Source organism: Protopterus annectens, chromosome 2.part0 (genome assembly GCF_019279795.1).
Source record: "Protopterus annectens isolate FY-2018-M chromosome 2.part0, PAN1.0, whole genome shotgun sequence".
In the NCBI taxonomy this organism is placed as follows: Eukaryota; Metazoa; Chordata; order Ceratodontiformes; family Protopteridae; genus Protopterus; species Protopterus annectens.
In genome coordinates, this window is record NC_056728.1 from 71131334 (window position 1) to 71151903 (window position 20570).

At 43.9% G+C, this 20570-nt stretch overlaps 1 protein-coding gene across 1 annotated transcript in view; it reads left to right on the forward strand.

The window, feature by feature from the left end:
- PCNT (pericentrin) overlaps positions 1 to 20570 on the forward strand; it is a gene marked incomplete in the record, with an annotated part of 2997294 nt that overhangs the window by 2314405 nt on the left and 662319 nt on the right. The window contains 1 exon segment of the mRNA XM_044060288.1: positions 5274 to 5469. Within this exon segment, the coding sequence (XP_043916223.1) occupies positions 5274 to 5469 (196 nt within the window).

Consider the following 20570-nt stretch of genomic DNA (forward strand, 5'->3'; position numbering starts at 1 on the left):
TTACCAGTTTCAGTATTTTTCTTTTTCGACTCCAGAAAACAAAATTGGTGCTTGCCAGCTTGTATTGGCCTAGGTTGGGCAGTGCCTCAGCCCCTTCCACTTCCCAAGCTTCTACTGATCAAGTTATTCAACTGGCCAAGGCTGTCCTGTCTTTTTGGAAATCGAAAAAGCCAGAATTAGAAATACCAGAAATGTCTCAAGCCCATTCTGAAAAGAGAAGTTTGGCCCCTCTACCTGAGAATTCTGACTCCTGTGATTCAGAGGCAGATGGTACTGGCTTATATATGCCAGGTCCTTTTTGCTGAGACTTATGAATAAGACTGTGAAGGCATCCCTTCCACCTCTTCACCCAAGAGTTTCTCATTTGGAGATGCTCTTCATAGAATTAACACAGTTTTTCAGTGGAAACTCAGAGGTGCAGTTAGATACAGAACTGCTTGAACCTAGCGTTTCCTCCGGTGCCAAATAATCCTGGAGGATGTATTTACAAATGCATTGATGGACCCAAACTTCCAATCCCCTGCTCCTAGGAATCTTGACCACTTTCATTGGGTTGAATACTCCTAAAAGTTTTTTTATGAAAGCCCTTTAACAGATCTAGCTGTAGTGTCTTTTGATGCCAGCAAGGAAGCAGCTTCAGCTCCAACCAGGAATCCTTTTCCCGATGGCAAAGAGAGTATTGTAATCAACAGGTCTGGGAAAAAGGTGTAGACATCTGCTGTTTTTTTTTTTTTTTTTTTTTTGTGTCAGCAGTTTCTGCTGGAAAAGATGAGTGGTAAGGCAGATGGATAAAGGATAAGGTTTTGAAACGGGAGATGCTTGAGCATTGTGATCTTTCTTCTCAGGTTGGCAGGGAGGGCAATAATTGCAGTTAAGATGCAGTAGATGCATCATGCAGGGCAAGAGCACCAGGGTATGATATTTGGAGATATGCCTGGTTGAGGACAATGCCCTTTCCAGACCATGTAAAGATAGAGCTCCTTAATGCATCTCTAGATAAGTATGTCCTCTTTGGACCCCCTGCTCGAAGAGTTTTCAAAAAACAATAGGTAAAATCAATACTGTGAAGTCTGTAAAATAAGTTTTTCAGGCATGAGATCTCAACTCCCACAGGAGTAGTAACCCAGCCTTATACTCTAAGCGGGAGAGTAGCAGACTTTGCAAGGAGAAAAAGTGGTAAGATCAAAAGAGAATGGCAAGTAAAACTAAGAGACACCTGGATGGCACCAGCTGTGACTCAGCCAGGCTGCGCCCCCCCCAAAGTCCACACCAACCCTCCTCCCACGTCTTCCTGTTGGATTATGCATATTCTTCTGTACAAAACACTGCAACAAATAAATGACCAATGGATACTAAGCATCCTTTGGAAAAGTTGCAAGTTACAGTTTCAAAAGATTCCAAAATCCAGATGCATGCCATCAATCCCAAGGGATCAGTTAAATCTCATCGCTATTGTGTTAAAATAAATTACACAATCTGGAGCCATAGAGAGGGTCATTGCTAGAGGAAGAGGACGACAAGGGTTTTACTCAAGACTGTTTTCAGTTCGAAGAAAAGGCACAATGAGACCCATTCAGAACCAAAACTATATAAAGAAAATTTTCATTGTGGCAAAATTCAGAACATTAAAAGTTATAAGCTTGTTATCACTCCTTCCACTTCAGGCCCATATGGTCATTCTGGACCTAAATGACACCATTTTTCACATCCCTATTGCCCATGGTCAGAAAGTTTTTCTCAGATTTGCAGCAAGGGAGCACATTTTCATTTCACATCTGTACCCTTTGGCTAACTGCACACAGAGACTTTATGAATTGTCTAGCTTTTAGTAATTGCTGATTGCAGGATTAAAGGCATCCAGATTTACTCCTACTTAGGTTATTGCCTCATTTTAGCAGTGTCACCAAAGAAGATTCTTAGAGCTTTGGACATCATCCTGAATTGCTTCAGATGTCTATGTCTCAGAGTCAGTAAAACTAACTTAATCTTCTCTCTCTCCATTCCTTGATTTAAAGGGATAAAGTCCCAACTGTGAGCCAGTCGACCTGTGTTTGATTAGTGGGCATGGAAGATTGAGGTAGCATTGTGGTGAGGTTGGGAGAGAGAGCATCATACTGCTGTCCTGTCATGGAGGGAAGGAGGTGGCTTGGGTCACTGCTTGAGTGACACACAGTTTGGTGATCTAACTAGAGGGATGTTTTGCCACAGAGCAGCCTCATAGGTCTAAGGGTCAGTCGTAGGGAAGCCTGCATGCTTTTACCCCAAAAGACTGCCAAGGTTAATAGACTTATAGGTCTTAGGGTCAGTCGTTGGGAAGCTTGCATGCTTTTACCCCAACCGACTGCCAAGGTTAACATCCCTCAGAAGTTGTTGATGGGTGTTAGGAGCTGATGTCTCACTTGATGATGGCCTCTCTATTCCCTCTCAACTCATGTAGAAATTAATGGGCCTGTGTGATAGCTGTCAGCCCTAGTGAGGAATGAATGGGCTGTATATATTTGTGGTTTTGGGGAGATATCTGATAGCAGACAGAGCAGTTAAAAGGTAGAGCTTGGTCTTCTCAGGACCCACTGTTTACTACTTTTCAGAGATCTTTCTTCCTTAAGGACAAAGTGTCCCATCTTACATTGTACTTCCAAAACATTTTAAGGGGAAAGGAAATTTCAGCAAGGGAGCTCCTCATACAACTGGTTACATGGTATCTTGCATCTTATGGTGTCATTTGCATATACATGAGGACAGTTCAGATGTACTTGAGAAAAAGATGGGGTTGGTATGCTCATGTGTGGGAGATCCCAAAACACTTCTTCCATGCATGAGGAAAGGGATCTCTTTGTGGGTAGAACAAACCAGTCAGAACCAGGGAATGCCCTTGAATGCACCTCAGCTCAATGTAACATTCACTGCAGATTCTTTAGCTTGTTGGGATGGCTGCTATGGAAGAGAAGAAAACACAAAAAGCATAAATGAGCTGCTGGCAGTCACTCTAGCCCTTAAAGCTTTTCCCCCACTTTAAAAGAGGTGGGTTTTCCGAGTAATGACATACAATGCAGAAGTCATGTAGTGCATGAACAGCCATGGAGGAACTTATTGATAACTTCTGTGCAGGCTGACTTTGAAAGACTGTGGCATAGCTCAAGACATAAGAATGATATTAAATGCAACCTTCATACTCTGGCAGACAGGCTGAGTAGATCTCTAGTAGAATCCAACAAATGGGTGTTAAACAGAGATGTCTTTCTGAATCTTACCAGGATGTGGGCTGTACCTGAAGTAGTTGTAATTGCCTGTCTTCTGAACTGGTAACGTGACAGTTTTGCAACAGGACAATAACTCTAGAAGCTTAGAAGATAGATGCCTTCTCTCTCTGAATTAGACTGGTCTGTTTCTGTATGTATTCCCACCTATACCCATAATCCCCTAGGTGCTACTGAAGATAAAGGTGGATAAATCTGAAGTCCTTCTGATAACACCCTATTGGCCAATGCAGCTCTGGCATCCTGTGCTGAACAGTTTGGCAAGAAGAAAATGGAAAGGGCCATCTCAGCGTGCAGAACTCCTGACTCAGGGGTAGTCTTGCACCCTAACCTGCCACTTTAAGGCTGGCAGCTTGGATAACTTCCCTTTGATTCCAGGTAGGCAAATGTATTCTGAGGACTTGGTGAAGATTATGAGGGAGACTAGGAAACAAAACACAAGAAAGTCCTACCTAGCTAAATAGAAAGTATTATCCTGGTGTCGTTCCAAGGAACCTTGACCCAAACAAGATAAAAGTGGCTACGGTTCTAGAATAACTGTCTGACATTTACAAAACTGGCCTAGTTTGTACTTGTGTCCAAGAGCACGTATTTACCATTTCATCCTATCTTTTCATCGACCAACCATTGTACTCCAGATGTTCTGTTGAGCAACTTCTAAGGAAGGGGGGGGGGTTCCTCCACCTTACACCACCAAAGAAAGAGGTTGTTCCACCAAGGAGTTCTAACTGCTTAGAAAAAAATTGACCGTGGCTCTATTTGGACCAATTACTTGCTACTCTTCAATTTCTATTTGAAATTTGCAGTTTTTGGTGGCTGTTACGTCTGCTGTGAGAATTTCTGAACTCCAGGCCTTAATATGTAAAGAACCCCTCTTATTGTTCCACCAGGACAAGCTATCCTCTGTACTAACCTTTCTTTCATTCTGAAAGTGGTGTCTGTGTCTGAGCTGTTCCTTAACAGAAGCATTCATTTTTCCATTTTCTTTCCTAATCCACAGAATAGAGGAGAAAGAACCTTCATTCCTATTTTCCCCATATTAACATTTTCATTCTTGTGCATTATACATTGCATATATTTTCTTTCTTTTTTAACAAATATATTTCACTCCAAATTAAATAAATTGCACAGTTCCTGCCTTCCCTTAAAGCTTACTCTACCTGAGCATTATTCTGCTTGTGTTTCCAAAAATTCAATTTAGTTCAATGTTATTTGCTCCTTTCCTTTTTTAAAGATCCCACTTCCCAGTTCTTTTATATTTCATTTTTAATTTTAGTACTTGAAATTTGATTTCCTTTTTCTCGTAATCTTTTTTTGGCAGCTAGTAGCTTTACTTTTTTGTAAGGTTTAACTATGTCTTGACAATTCAGAATCTATACCCCAACTCAAAATAATTATTGCCTTAGGTATATCTATTTGCTTCCCCCAACATTTCTGACAGAGTACTCTTGGGGAATTTTTTAAATCTGCAAACTCATTCCCAGTTGCCTCTCTTTCCTATCACACCTCCACCATTATCTGTCTACTCGAGGAAAATTCTCTGAAGTTTGCTTGGGGTATGAAAGTACGTATGCATACAATTCCAAGCAAAAGTTATAAACCATCTGGACTTGTTGCATACTTGCTAGCCATACATGTCCTGCCATTGTTTGTAAAATGCCTTTCCAGTCTGTCTTCCCCAATATTGTCTAACCTCCTCTGATTGATTCTTAGTTATTATGCAAGTTTGTGTTTTGTTTTAATAAAGTAAGCATTTTGTGTAAAGAGGTAGTTCTGCTTGGCTGCCCCTTCTGACCCATACTGCATTGTAGAGCTCCAAAACTGTACCAAATCTTCTGTAAAGGCCAAGCCGTGCAGACCAGGACTTAGCAATCATCTGACTCGGTAATGACACACTTAATAGAGTGGTCATAAATAGTAAATAATATTGAGCAGCCCAGATGCAGTGGTATGTTAATTAAATAAATAAATAAAACTTTGTATGGTCACTGAATGCATAAGTTTGTTGTATTTCAGGAGGAAAAACAGCATCTGGTGATACAAGAACTTTTGGCTGTAGACAGAAGTAGCTTGCTTGCAGAGGTACAAGATCTTCAATCTCAACTCCGCATCTCACATTTGCAGAACCAAGAGAAACTGCAACAGCTGCAGGATACCTTGATCAGTGTAGAGGATCATGGCAGGAAATTTGAGAATCAGCTACGTAAGCAAGGTAGGTTAGAAATGTAATAAATTTGTGTCATTTAGTAAGGCACACTGGAGAATATAAGAGATCACACCCTTGTATAGAATTTCTCTGACTAGTCTTAATTGTCATAGCCTTTACACCCTTACAAGAACGTTACATTTTGCTTTGCACTGAGTGTACTGCTGCACAGAGCGTGTGGTATAAGTGATGTTGCTGCCTTGTATTTTCTTCTGCACTATCACAAAACACAATTTTTAAGTTATAAAGTGCATTGTTCCTGCTACCCACCCCCACTCAGTCAGTTTCCCCACTTCTTTTTTTCCCATTTGATTCTATAAATGTTGTGAAAGACCACATCAGATTTTTGTTGAAACAGCTCTCACGGTAAGTGTTGCATTCGAGAGTGGGCTTTTTTTGTTATTCCACTTCAAAATAAGTTCCATGTATCAGCATTAGTTGGGCTTTTTCTCAGGTTATCAGTACCAGCCTTCTGATGATAGAATATAACTTGGTGCATGATGGTGTCCTCTTTTTCTCATAAATAGTGGGCTGTTTCATGATTTTCTTCAAGTATTTTCAGTATGGAGGCTTGTCATTCCTCAGTACTAAATCCCACTTCCATGGAAAGCATTGGACACGCACTGTAGTAGCATGTGGTGGGTCCTCTCTGTTGTCATCAGAATTAATTCCCTTATTGTTGAAATGATTACCTGGTAGTGTGACCCTGTTGCTTTTCAGTAAATCACAACAGAGTGATGACAGTTAAATAAGTTAGCACTTCTATAGCTTTCATAGCCTGCCCTAACTTTTATTTTTTTTTTTTACATTAAGGAGTTGATAGGGCAAAGCCCCTGGTTTGGGATGAGGGTTTGAGGGGACTGTAAGAATCTTTGGCTTTATTACAGTTGTGTGTCTCTGCTTTCCTAGTTTATTTAACCTCCCTTTAATGTAAGAAATCACTTAACATGCTTGTAGGTTCATAGGTGTTTACTAGGCTAACGACGACAAGGGCCTTTTTAAGCCTAGCCATACATTCCAAATCTCTGACAAGTTCTGATACCCTTGATAAGTGTAAGCATGGGCCTGGGAGAGGAACCATTTACAGGTTACCTGTTTGCATTACAGACATAGGTGCCAAACCAGGGATGAACTTCTGGTTTCCCATCCAATTGTCCAAGTTGCACTTGAATTAGTTTAGGGAGGAACTCTGCTTCACATGGATGGGGAGCCTGTTCCATAGACTGGGTAGTCTCTGGGATACATACCTATCTCTTAGCAGATTCTGTTTATATCACAGGCAAGGTTTAAGTCTTTAGAATGGGTATTGTTTGTTTTGTGGATATGCAGGAGGTCCATCAGAGTGGGGTCTGACAATGCCCTGCATGCCAGGCATAGATCTCCCCTCAAAAGCCTGTAGGAGACCGAATACAGGGATAGGGCCTTGAGGCGGTCTGCATAGGACATATTACCTATGCCCTGTATTCTTTTAGTGAGGAACCTCTGTGGACATTCCAATTGCTGAATATGCCTGGTTAGGTACAAACCAAAGGGGGCACTGTACTCAGTGATAGGACTGATGAATGCCGAATACAGTGGAACAACGACTTCCTTGGACTTACCCCACCCAACAAGATTAATTCCCTCAACACCATCTGGATTAATCAAGACCTCCACTCTCTCATATCCACTTTTTCAGAAAGGCACTCTCCCACCAAAATCCTGCCAAAGGTCTGTATGTCACTCCTCATAGACAGCAGAATTGTGAAAAAACTAAATTATTGGGCTGGAGTGATTAGTAAGTTTACCTTACTGCAGTGGTGTCTCCCTCCCAAGTGCTAGTGCTACTCAACCATGACGGTTATCCCAGTCTCCAGCATCTGCATCTGCACTTCTGATGCCAGGGTGAGAGAGTACCAGCAGCATTTAATCGTCCCAAGAAAAAATGTTATCCGTTAACATTTAAACAGAACAGACATGATGATTTCCACTAAACAAACTCATACTTAGAAAATTTCTCCTCTGAGAACTTGGTGAATGCGTATCTTGGGCCATGTAGAAGCAATCCATTAAGCAGTCGACTTTAATAATGCTCACCAGCAAACATCCTCCCTTTCACCGTTAATTTTCACTAATCTTATCCCCTTTTAATACCTCACTTTATTGTACTACTTAAACTACTATACCTCTAATTATCACAAAGAATTACTGTGCCATCACTAGTTCTCTGTTAACACTAAGACTTGCTTGTTTCCTTTAATACCTCACTCTGTTGTATTTCTTAAGTCATTCCTGCCGATCTTAAATACCACTTTCCTATTTGTTTCCTATTTGTAAAGTTTCATTACAAGGCTTGTAAATTTAATGTTTGTGCATATCATAACAAGTTTTATTTTGCTATGTATTCACTAAACTACATTATACAATTTTATTGTAAATATTAATTACATTAACTATGATACCTTGGAGCATTTCTCCCCTGGCCTTTGCTGAAACTTTGACATTGTCTTTGCACTCAAAGCCCAAGTTGTTGTGTAGAATGTAACTGTTTTTCAGGTTGATCCTAGAAAAGTTTTTTTTTTATTGTTTAAAGTACCTATTGCCATGTCAGAAGCTCACTATACAAATGTTCTTGATACCAGAAAGTGACCTTTTCTGGTTAAGTAGATTATGTTGCATGTTTAAATTTTGCTAATTTAATTGTGTGATTGGTTTGAAGCCCATCTACTGTGGATGCTTGGAAGAGAAAAGCTCCTCAAGTCAACTTTAAAAGATGCATGTTCCATCTTATGTTGAAGCTTGAAGATGAAGTCTCAAGTTGCAATTAAAATACATACATGTGCAAGTATATACATATGGTACATCATCAGCTGAGATCAGCACAAGAAGTAATATGGTAAGATTTCAGTTACAGCAACATAAAACTCTTGGACTTTGCTATTGTCATTCTCAGTTAATGCAGTTAACTTAGCCAGAATAGACTTAATATCAGACATAAGCTACAACTGGAAAGGAGGTTAGGAGCTGAAATGGTTAAAACTGAATGGAGGTACAGTTTAGTATTGGTAGATCAGGTGAGGTGAACAGTTCCTAACCGTTTGAACAGTTAAGATGCTGGTCTAAGTTTTGTGTGGTAAAAATATATTTGCACCACTATATAAGATGGCAGTGTTTACAACCAAGTTGAACAGTGATAATTACATGGCTGGTACAAACCTCTGCCTCTGGCAATGAGAATCTGGGACAGAACAATTGAAAATCATGGACATGGAGAGAAAATTTGGTCACCTAATTAGCATAACATATGCACATTCATTAACATAGAACACCTTCCCTCTCCACATATGGACATAGCCAGACATATGTCACATATAGCACAGCTTACAGTGTAAAAAGTAGCTTGTTTTGTGAAGTGAGCTGTACTAAAAATAACAATTAAAAACTGAAATGTTTACCTTGGCTTTATATGTAAACATAAAAAAAAATGCAATTTGAATCCTTTATTAGGTTTAACCAACTAGGTTTGGTTGGTGGATTTTGTACACACACACACACACACACACACACACACACACACACACACACATACAGTCACTGCGGAGGTACCTTCTGTGACGAGTCTGCTTGGCCTTCTCGTGGGGTTTCTCTGGGTGCTCTGGTTTCCTGTCATGTTCCAAAAACATGCAGTAGGTGAATTGGACACATTAAGTTGGCGATAGATGTGTGTGCATGCATCTGTGGTGTGGAATAACAGCAACAACAGGTGTAGTTACCTCACTGTGTTATCATTGTCACTGTTGATGTGACACCTCCTAATGGCATTTTCCAGAATAACTGGTTAGTAAATGGGTTATGTGCTTAATCCTGCCCTTCTCTTTCTAAAATTGAATGGACTGTATTCTAAAAGCTGACAAATAGTTCAAAAATCCTGGATGTTCTGAGAGTCTCAGACATTTTCCGTTTCTTACAGAGAAGGATTGGAGATAGGTACACAGGGAACATCTGTTAGCAGTGGTTTGAAGCATTTGCAGTACTGAGTCTTGTTAATGTGTGTGTGTGTGGTGTATGATGATACCTTTCTGATACACATCTTAGTAAGCTGTCTTGAACTGACTGTTCATTTACTTGCTGTACCATAACAGTCCCAGGCACATGCTTGCATATAAACTGTTACAGTATTTAATAGTTTAACTTGGGTAGTTTTATCAAAGTGGGTACACTACACATACAATACTTTGTGGGATTACATAAACTGTTGATCCTCAACACTGTGTGCTCAAGTGTATGTGTGCATGTGCCTGACTCTCAGACCATTTCAGAATTACTTTAGGTGGCTTGCATCCATCAGTTGCCAGAACAGACACAGTTTCTCCTGTGATTCTTAAGGTGGGTTATATGTTTTGAAAATGACTCAGTCATACTCTGCCATGACTTGATATGGGGGAAAGGTTAGTTTATTCTTGCATGTCCTTCAAGGATGCAACTGCAGTCCTGACATATGGGTTGTCCTGCCTCAGGCAGCCCTTCGGTCGGCCGGATTCCAAAGTCTGGGTCCGGCGTTGGCTGATCTCGCCCTTTCCCCGATGTCAGAGCGCCTGGGGTATAAAAGCGTCAGCCGACGCCATCTTCTTCAGTCTTTCTTGCCGCACGGCGCCCGAAGCAGAAGCAGTTCGCAAGTGCCGGTCGACCAGCTCCTGTGTTTTCAGCTACTGAAGTCTTCAAAAAAGCTAAGTACCCCGTTGGGGACCTTTTCTTGCCTCAGCCGATGTCAGATAAAACTGTAAAAGTTAATAATTGTTTAACTTGTGGGAAACAAATACCTCATAAGGATTTCCAGTCTTACTGCTTACCCTGCCTAGGCCCAGAACACAACGTCTCAGCCTGTACAGCTTGTGCTTCTTTCAATAAATGCACTCTTAGGCGTCGGACAGAGTTTGCACAGGATTATTTTGGGGAAGATTTCTGTTATATCATGCCGTCGGAGCTTCCGACAGCACATTTACCTAAAAAACGGAAGGATAAGGACCGACACCCGCGGCCCGCGGTCTCGGCCGACACCACGCTTAGGCCTACCGTGAGTGTCTCGGTCTCTTCTGAGCCAGTTTCACAACCGCTACAGACCGACGACACCGCCCCACTGGTTACTTCGGTACCGGAGGCCAGCTCGGTGCCGGTTTCTGTTCTCCCCTCTGAGACCGTAGCCCAGGATATTTCTAACACCATTTCAGTGGATAAGACTACTCCAGCACGCGGGGCTGCTAGGCCTCCAGTGTCTATGTCCATTAAGGCCTACACACGTGCTAAGGCTGCCAAACAGGCTAAGTCTCTCCCTCCAAGATCTGTTTCTCTGGGATCCACTTCTGGTTCTCAAATTTTAAGTTTAGCTGAGGACCTTATTTCTTTAATTAGGGGTTCTCAGCCGCATCCAGATAAAGGCTCTCAGCCGCCTTCTGTCAAGAGGCCTAGGGTTGAGCAGGTAGATCCCCAGTCCTCCGATGAGGCCTCAGGTGATTCTGCACATTCAGACTACCAGGAGGAGGCCTTCCCGGCCTACGAGGATTCTGATGCGGAGGAATCCATTCCCTCTGCTTCTCCTCCTGAGGAGTTTTCCTTTGGGGAAACGCTTCATTCCATGAGGGAACACTTCAAATGGCAAGGCCAAGAATACTCAGATTCTAGGAAAAGGTTAAGGGAATTTTTAAAGCTACCTCAGCATAGACCCTTAGGTATTCCTCCAGTTTTAAATGTTTTAGATGATGTGTACTTAAAATCTAGTGTTTCCCCTGACTCCCTCCCCCCTGCTCCTGTCAAGCCAGACAGGTACTACAGGGTCCCAGACACACATCAATTTCTGTACAAGGGCCATACTGCTGACCCTGAAACTATTTCTCAGGGGCCTAAAGGGGTTTCCTCCACTACTGCTAAGAATCCACTTCCTTCGGAAAGAGATTCTAGGGCTTTAGAAAGGTGGGGCCTGAAAGTATATGCATCTTCCACCCTTTCTATGCGAGCATTAAATTGTCAGTTTCATATGATTCAGTATCAGGAATACATGTTGGAGGACTTGCAAAAGAAATTGGCTTCCCCTGAACCATTAGATAGAAAGGGGTTACAGGAATTGGTTCATAATACTCAGCAGGTTAGCAACCATTTCCTTCAGTGTGGATATGATGCATTGGAAGCTTCATGTAGAGCAGCAATGACAGGTGCGGTCATGCGCAGACATGCTTGGTTAAAGGAACAAACATTGCCAGACCATGTGAAAATTAAGCTTTTGGACGCACCACTAGAGAAACATAAGCTATTTGGTGCTACTGCACAAGAGTTTTCAAAGAAAATAGAGGAAAAGGCAAAATCAGTGCAAACAGTCAAAGATTTCCTCCAGGTACAGCCCCCAAGATTCAGCAGGAATTGGCCTTCTAAGCATTGGTCCTTTCCAGACACAGACAAATTTCAAAGAGGCAAAAACAGACGTGGCAGAGGTAGAGGGCAAACCCGAGGCACCTACAGAGGACGTCAATGGCAGCCTCCGAACCAGAGAGGTGGGGGCAGGACCTTCCACTGCTCTGCAGGGACAATCTCAATTACTTGACTTTGACTCCGCCATCCAGGGCTCAATTAGAAGCACCTTTGGGCGGAAAATTATCTTTATTCTCACAAAATTGGCACAATATTACAAAGGACAAATGGATACTGGACATAATAGACAAAGGATACAGATTCCATTTTCATACACTACCAACAAGACATGGCAGGCCAAACCTGCCACCAAATCAAAGGGCAGAGGCACTCAAACAAATAACAAACCTACTTCAAATAAGAGCAATAGAAAAGGTTCCTTCTGCAGAACAAGGCCAAGGATTTTATTCAAGACTGTTCCTTGTTCCAAGAAAAGAAAACTAATGGAGACCCATTCTGGACTTGTCCGCACTGAATACTTACCTTATTGTGCCAAAATTCAAAATGCTGACTTTACAGCAACTCCTTCCCATGCTGGGCAAGGGGTCTTGGCTGGTAACTCTGGACCTCAAGGAGGCATACCTGCATGTCCCAATCAGACAAAGTTGCAGAAGATACCTCAGATTTCTTGCAGGCTCAGAGCATTATCAATTCTCAGCATTGCCCTTTGGCTTATCTACTGCCCAGAGTGTTCATGAAATGCCTGGCATCAGTAATTGCACATTGCAGACTTCAGGGATACAAATATACCCTTACCTGGACGACTGCCTTATACAAGCGGACAGCCAACAAGCCTTGTTAAAAAACTTGGACTATGTCATTCACCTACTGCAGGCCTTGGGATACACAGTCAATATTCAAAAATCAAGTCTCGTACCATCCCAACAAATACCTTTCCTGGGTGCCACACTGGACACAAACACCCAGATGGCGTTTCTGACTAAAGAAAAACAAAACAATTACCAGAATACTTCAGAAAATTGGCAACACACACCCAGATGACTGCAAGGAAAATCCTGCAGGCCCTGGGTTTCATGGCATCTTGCATTCTTCTGATTCCACACGCAAGGCTGCATATGAGGAAACTACAATGGTATCTAAAAAGTCTATGGTCTCAACACAGCCACAGCCTGGAAGCATTGATCCCAGTCATTCCATGCCTTCAAAAGGAATTTCTGTGGTGGGCTCAAGCAAGCCAGATAAACAAAGGTCTGCCTTTCAGCAAGCCTCATACAAGTCAAACCATAACAACAGACGCCTCAGACCATGGATGGGGGGGCACACATGGAGGGCAGATGCATTCAAGGACAATGGACACAAAAAGAAAAGCACCTGCACATCAACCAAAAAGAAATGCTGGCAGTGATGCATGCAATCAAGGCCTTCGAAAAGTTCATGCATCATGGCCATCTACTAATAAAGACAGACAATACCATAGTTATGGGGTACATAAACAAGCAAGGAGGTACCCATTCCTACCCTCTTTGCAGACTGGCAATGAATCTCTGGGATATTTCCCTACAATTGAAAATAGAGCTACAATCCCAGTTTGTACCAGGGAAGGACAATGTTCTGGCGGACAGCCTAAGCAGAAACATCATGGATCCACACGAATGGATGTTGCATCCAGACATTTTCTTACAAATAACTCAAGCATGGGGAAGGCCAGACATAGATCTTTTTGCCTCCCACCTCAATCACCATCTGAAAAAGTTTTGCACAAGGACATACCATCCTCAAGCATGGAAGGAGGACGCTCTCTCCTTCAGTTGGAACTCTCTAACACTATATGCCTTCCCACCTCTTCCTTTGATGACCAAGGTGTTACTAAAGATCAAGACAGAGCAACCGAAAGTCATACTGATAGCTCCCGACTGGCCAAGACAACACTGGTACCCACTGCTACGGAGCTTGACACACACCAATCCGTGGCTCCTTCCTCAATGGCCACTTCTTCTGACACAGCACAATTACAGGACACTACACCCCAGCTTGAAAACATTGAAGCTGGCAGCTTGGACGATTCCATGACTATTCCTCAGGATACACTTTCCAAAAGGGTAAAAGATATCATCCTGGAGGCGCGCAGACCTTCCACTAGAAAAACATACTCAGCAAAGTGGAAGATATTTCTTATCTGGAACAGCAAAAAGGGTCAAGACCCATCAGTGATGAGCATTCCACAGATCCTAGAATATTTGGCTGAAATGCTCCACAGTGGCCTTTCATAGTCTTCCATAAAAATACATGCTTCAGCAATATCTGCCAAATATAACACTGATCCGCCTGTATTTTCTCACCCATTGCTAAGACAGTTTCTAAGAGGTATAAAGAACATCAACCCTCCAAGGAAACCACCAGTGCCTGCATTGGACCTCATCTTCATGCTAGAAAAATTAACTCTTCCTCCCTTTGAACCAGCAGCATCTTCAGAGTTGCAATTTCTGTCTTGGAAGACAGCTTTCCTTCTGGCAGTAACCTCAGCAAGAAGAGTCTCTGAGCTACAGGCCCTTATGGCAATACAACCATTTCTCATTTTTCATCAGGGCAGAGTTTCTTTGAGAAACAATCCGTCATTCATGTCAAAGGTGGTATCCAGGGTGTCCCTGAATCAAGCTATTCACCTGCCTACCTTCTTTCCCAATCCTCAAAATAAAGGAGAAAGACTTCTGCACACCTTGGACATACACAGACAATTGCGCTACTACTTGGACAGAACAAAGTCTTTCAGAAAATCTGACCAGCTTTTTTGTAGCTTGCGCTGCTGGATTGCAGGGAAAAGCAATTTCCAAACAGACAATTTCTAAATGGATTGGAAATTGCATTCAATTCTGCTACTCTTTTCATGGAAAAACTGTGCCAGCTGACATCAGGCCACATTCCACCAGAGCTACAGCCACCTCCACAGCCTTTTTAAGAGGAGTGGCAACAAAGGACATTTTAGAAGCTGCTACATGGAGCTCCGTGCATACATTTTCCAAACATTACAACCTGCCTTTATATTCCAGATCCAGAGCAGGGTTTGCTTCTGCAGTCCTGCAGGGCATTTTAGCTACACCATCTTTGTCTTAGTGCCTACCACCCCCAGGTTGGCTATGGTATTCAACCCATATGTCAGGACTGCAGTTGCATCCTTGAAGGACATAGTACAGTTTTGTACCTACCATAAATGTAGATGTCCGATAGGTATGCAACTGCAGTCAGGTTTTCCCTCCCACCTATCCCTCTGTGGTATTCTTTTGGGTTTCTACCCCTCATTTTAGCAACCTAGGGTAATCTTTTATGGTGTATTTGTTTTTATGTTGTTGTACTTGTCTGGAATTTTTTCTCTATTTTCAAAATTTAGCCTTCCTTAGAGGGCACCTGGCATCTGGGGCAAGAAACACTGAGGAAGATGGCGTCGGCTGACGCTTTTATACCCCAGGTGCTCTGACGTCGGGGAAAGGGCGACATCAGCCGACGCCGGACCCAGACTTTGGAATCCGGCCGACCGAAGGGCTGCCTGAGGCAGGACAACCCATATGTCAGGACTGCAGTTGCATACCTATCGGACATCTACATTTATGGTAGGTACAAAACTGTACTTTTCTTGTATTTTGTGTTGCTTTATTGCCATCTTCTTTTGTGTATATTGTGATTCATTTTTGTACACTGTTTTCCCTATATGTGCTTTTAATTGCATATTTAAATGAGGAATGAGACTACAGACATGTCTTTTTGAGTCTCACAAAAATTAGAACAAGTCATTTAAGGTTAATTACCTGTGAATTGAGGGTGAAGCTAGGAACTAAACCTTCTCTTTAAGGGGTAAATTAAAACATTCTAAGGCTTTGCTAGAAAAGCTCACACAGACTCTGCCACAACTTGCTGTGAGGGAAAGGTTTGTTTAGGCCTGCCCAGATCTAATCTCCCATCCGTCGGGGGCCCGTCTGCCCAATCTGGGCAGCCTCAAGCTGACAGCTTGGTTGCTCCAGTTCCGTTGATTGCCAGAACTCCCGGTCTTTCATCCCCGGTAAAATCCATTCTGGTGGCTTCTCTTAAAGATTCCACTAGGAAACTTTATCGCAGTAAATGAAAGCACTTTTCCATTTGGGCTTCACAGAGAAAACTAGATCCCTTTACAGCCCCTGTTCCAGAGGTGTTGGATTTCTTATCTGACATCTTTCAGCAAGGAGCTAGTTCCTCCACAGTGAAAGTACAATTGGCAGCCATTTCTAATTTTCATGTTGTTGAAGACAACATTGCCTTAGCCTCCTCTAGGCTGTGTAAGGCTTTTCTTAAAGGTACTTTTCTGTTACGGCCACCTGTCAAGGATTCAGTGCCTCCTTGGGACCTTACCTTTGTTTTATAGGCATTGGTGGCTCCTCCGTTCTAATCTGCAGCTTCGGTGGATTTGAAATTTTTATCCTGGAAGACAGCTTTCCTAGTCGCCATTACATCTGCTAGGAGGGTTTCTGAGCTTCAAGCTCCGTCTACCGTGCCTCTGTATTTGGTCTTCCACAAGGATAGGGTCTCTCTATGTACTAATCCTTCCTTCTTACCCAAAGTGGAATCTGAAGCAAACATAAACCAGTCCATTAATCTGCCCATTTTCTTCCCTAACTTCCAAAATAAAGATGAATACAAACTTCATTTGTTAGATGTTCGTAGACAGCTTTGTTTTTATCTTCATAGAACAAAATCTTTCCACAAGACTGACCAGTTGTTTTTTTCCTTTTCCAAAGCATTTCTGGGAAAAGCTATTTCTAAAGTTTCTTTGGCCAGATGGATCACTCTCTGCATTTCACATGCCTACAAAGCAAAAGGTTTATCTCCTCCTGGTATTGTTAAGGCTCACTCTACCAGGTCCATGGCGACTTTTGCTGCCTTTTGGTCTTGGGTTCCTTTGGACGACATTTGTGCAGCAGCGACCTGGGCCAGTTCACATACCTTCATTTCCCATTACAAATTAGATCTCATTTCTAGGGGTAGGGCATCTTTTGGCTCTACGGTGCTCAGGAATATCCTTCCTTACGGATTGGAGTAGCTGGGGACTCTGTCCCACAGGTTGCAGATAAAATGAAGTTAACTACTTCAGATAAAGAAGTTATGTACTCACCATAACGTTCCATCTGAGTAGTTATACTTAATTTTTTCTGCAACATTCCCTCCCTCCGTCTCCAGGACCTTGCCCTGTCTTTTTCAGGTTTGGTTCATTGGGCTGAGTTGCTTATGTATTTAGTTGCAGCAAACTCAATCTGAGGGAAGATAGATGGTAGTGCATTATGGGTAAGGGGAGGAGCTCTGAGCTTGGAGCAGATGCTAGGAAAAAAGTTGCCGGCTCGGATCCGATACGGATCCGTATACCCACAGCTTGCAGAAAAAATCAAGTACAACTACTCAGATGGAACGTTATGGTGAGTACATAACTTCTTTTTTTCCCTATCTCACCTTCCTCCTTGTTGGTTGGGTTTGAAGCCACCCCTCGGCACCTTCTCGGTCATATTCTAAAGCTCAAGAGCTTCCACTAGCTCGAGGCTAGCCCCTATACCATCATACCTAGCACTAGCTACCCAGATCTCATTTGCCACTTGAAGCTTCAAGATTGCTGGATACTGGCTCAGGCTAAGTTTTTGAATTTTATTGTTGTTTTTCTGGTTTAAATCTTGATGTTTCTTCATGGTCTCTTTGTAGTTTAGTAATATTTGATGATAAGTTGTCAGTCTCGCCTTCATTCTTGCTGGATGGGTTCGGAGCAGAACCTCGGCTCCGACTCTGCCTAATACTAAAGCTTGAGAGCTATTTTTACCGGCTCGAGGCTATGCTATGTCCCATAATGCTAGGCATCATATACCCAGATCTCGTTTGCCGCTTCAGCTACAAGGTTGCGTTTTCACCGGCTCCTGGTCGTATTTAAGATTTTTTGATATTTCTAGTTAGTTATTGATAGATATTTTTCCCTGAGTTTTTTCCTAGTAGTGTTAGTAGTCTCTCGACTATTCTCCCCCCCCCCTTTATTAATAGTTTTCCTTACTCTTTCCACCCTTAAGGTGGTTAGGCCTTTACCCCCTTTGTAGTAGTTTTTGTACAGGTTCCATTTGTTTTGTGTGTGTGTGGAATTTTGTTTTGTTTTACTGTAGTAAACTTAATTTTTTCTTTGAGAGTGTCTTTTCAAGTGTTGTGTGTGTGTATCTGTTGTGTCTGTATACTTATCTAGACCTTTTTTGTCCCGTTCCTGTGGTATCATGTCTAAGGATACCAAGATATCGGGATTCAAGAAGTGTGACTCGTGCTGTCAGAAGATGTCTCTGACAGACGGTCACACTTACTTGTGTGTATTGTTTGGGCCCTCGGAACAAGAGTCCTGCAGGTGCAATATGTCATGCTTTTAGCTCAAGAGTCCTGCAGGAACGCAGAAATAAGCTCATTCTAAGGGGCTTATTAAAGCCCGAAGGTTCTCCTACCAAGCCTCTGCCAGGAAAACCTTCTAAGCCCGCCAAACCGTCGGCTCCAGGTCCGGAGCCGGCACCGAGCGGACCTTCTTCTGCCTCTTCGGTTCCGGCTGGAACCGAGACATTGAGGCCTCAGTCGGCTCCGACCTTGAAAGCGTTCCCGATCTCCTTCATTGGAGTCGGTCAGGTCGGCTCCAAAGTCCCCTTTGCTGTCGGAGCGGAGCCATAGGTCTCACTCCTCTAGATCTTCCAGGCTTTTGGACCATGACCTCGAGAGGGTAGTCAGTAGGCTTTTGAAGTCGCAGGCGCTCGCCCAGTTATTGCATAGCCGTCTGAACAGGCAGCGGCTTCCCCAATGCCTGCTCCAGTTCCTCCTCCGACTATTCCTTCGAGCTCGGAGCCGGAGGCCGTCGGGGTTGGTACCGTGGGGGCGTTGGAACCGATTCCACCCTTATCAGTTCCTTCATTGGCTCTGTCCTTGGTGGGATCCGGGTGCTGGGACTCCCTCGTCTGTTCTGAGGGGGCAAGTGGCACTGGACCCTTGTTCGACCCTGTTCTCCCTCTCGGAGCATCTGCGCAGGTGAGTTTGGCCCCAACATCGGCCTCGGAGCCATCCCTCTCGGTGCCGGGAGGAGCTCTCATCTCTTCGAAGCTGGGTCCCTCTTCTCTGCCTGATAGGGGGTGCCTTTGAGGTCATGAGGAGCGTGCTGGCTCCTATACCGGCGCCACGGTCGGCCCCATCGGCCCCTCCTTCATGGTGCCTGATTTGGCCTCTGCCTACCCTCCTGAACCCAAGCGTGGAGAACCAACGCTCCAGGTCGCCCCATTGGGCGTATTCTCCTCTTCTGAGTCCTCCCCTGATCCTGTGGGGGAGCCCCCTCGGAAGAGGACATGTATGAGGAAGCATTTGGACTCCCCGGAGTCAGTGACATCTGACACTAACCTGGATGATTCGGAAGGGTCCCCAAGGTCCCCCTCTGAGGATGTCTCATTTTCTGACATTCTTGAGATCCTTAAACAGAGGGGGAACTGATCTGCCCTCAACCCTTCCGAGGACGAGTCGGTGTACCTGGATGCGTTCGGTTCTCACCCTTCCACCTCCTGGGTGTCCCCGCCTTTTGACCCACTCATGGAGCTGGTGGCTCGGAAGGCATGGATGGCTCCGGATACTATGGAACCAACTCCCCGGAGGCCCACAAAATTTATAACAGCCCCTTTGGACAAGCAGTTTCTCACTAAGGGTGTCCCTGTTGATGCCATGGTGGTGGCGGCGGCCACTAAGGAGGAGTTGGCTGACCCTTCAGTTCCTGTCCATCTTCCTAATAAGGAATCTAGGACTATGGATAGGTACGGCAAGCGGATGTTTTCTTCAGCGACCTTCACCATGCGTTCACTGAATTATTTGTGCCATTTCACCCATCTTCAGAGAGACCTTCTCAAAGAACTAGGTGATACCTTACAGGACCCATCAGCTGCGGGGTCTCAGGAAAAGATCAACTCCCAGCAGCTGGGGACCCTGAACTCCATTGTAAACTCCTCCATGCGGCTCATTTCTTATGCTGCCGATGGAGCGAGTAGGGCTGCAGGCACGGGCGTTGCTCTAAGGAGACATGCCTGGATGCGGCTTTGCAACTTTGCTGACCCCTTCAAGGCGTCCTTCACTAACACCCCCTTTGACGGTTCTGCTTTGTTTGGACCTCAAGTGAAGGATATATTGACCAGGTGCGAGCAGGAAGGCAAGACTCTCTCTGCCATGGGAGTCCGTTTTTCCACCCCTTCTAGACCATACCCTAAGGGTCAAAAGGGTGGAAAAATGTGGTTCCGGAAACCCCAGGGAGTACTGCCTGACGCACGTGGTTAGCTTCCCTCCAGAGGCAGAGGAGGGAACAATAATAGGTGTCGCCCTAGGGGCAAGGGGGGGTCCGCAAAATCAGGGTAGCAGAGAATCTTTCTCTGACAAAACCCTTCCAGCACCCCTGAGGAGCTGCCCGACTGTCCACCTTCGGAGGCAGTCGGGGGAAGACGATCACTGTACCCAGAAGCCTGGCATTCCCTCACGCAAGACAAATGGGTACAGTCGATCATATCCGAGGGTTACAAAATTCCCTTTATTCACACCCCACATCAGCCAAAAGGGCCTCTTCCAGACGGAAAGAAGGTGAGAAGAAGACAACTAACATGGAACGTTTTGGTAAGTACATAACTTCTCATTTAGCCCCCCTAGCTCCACATTCTGGT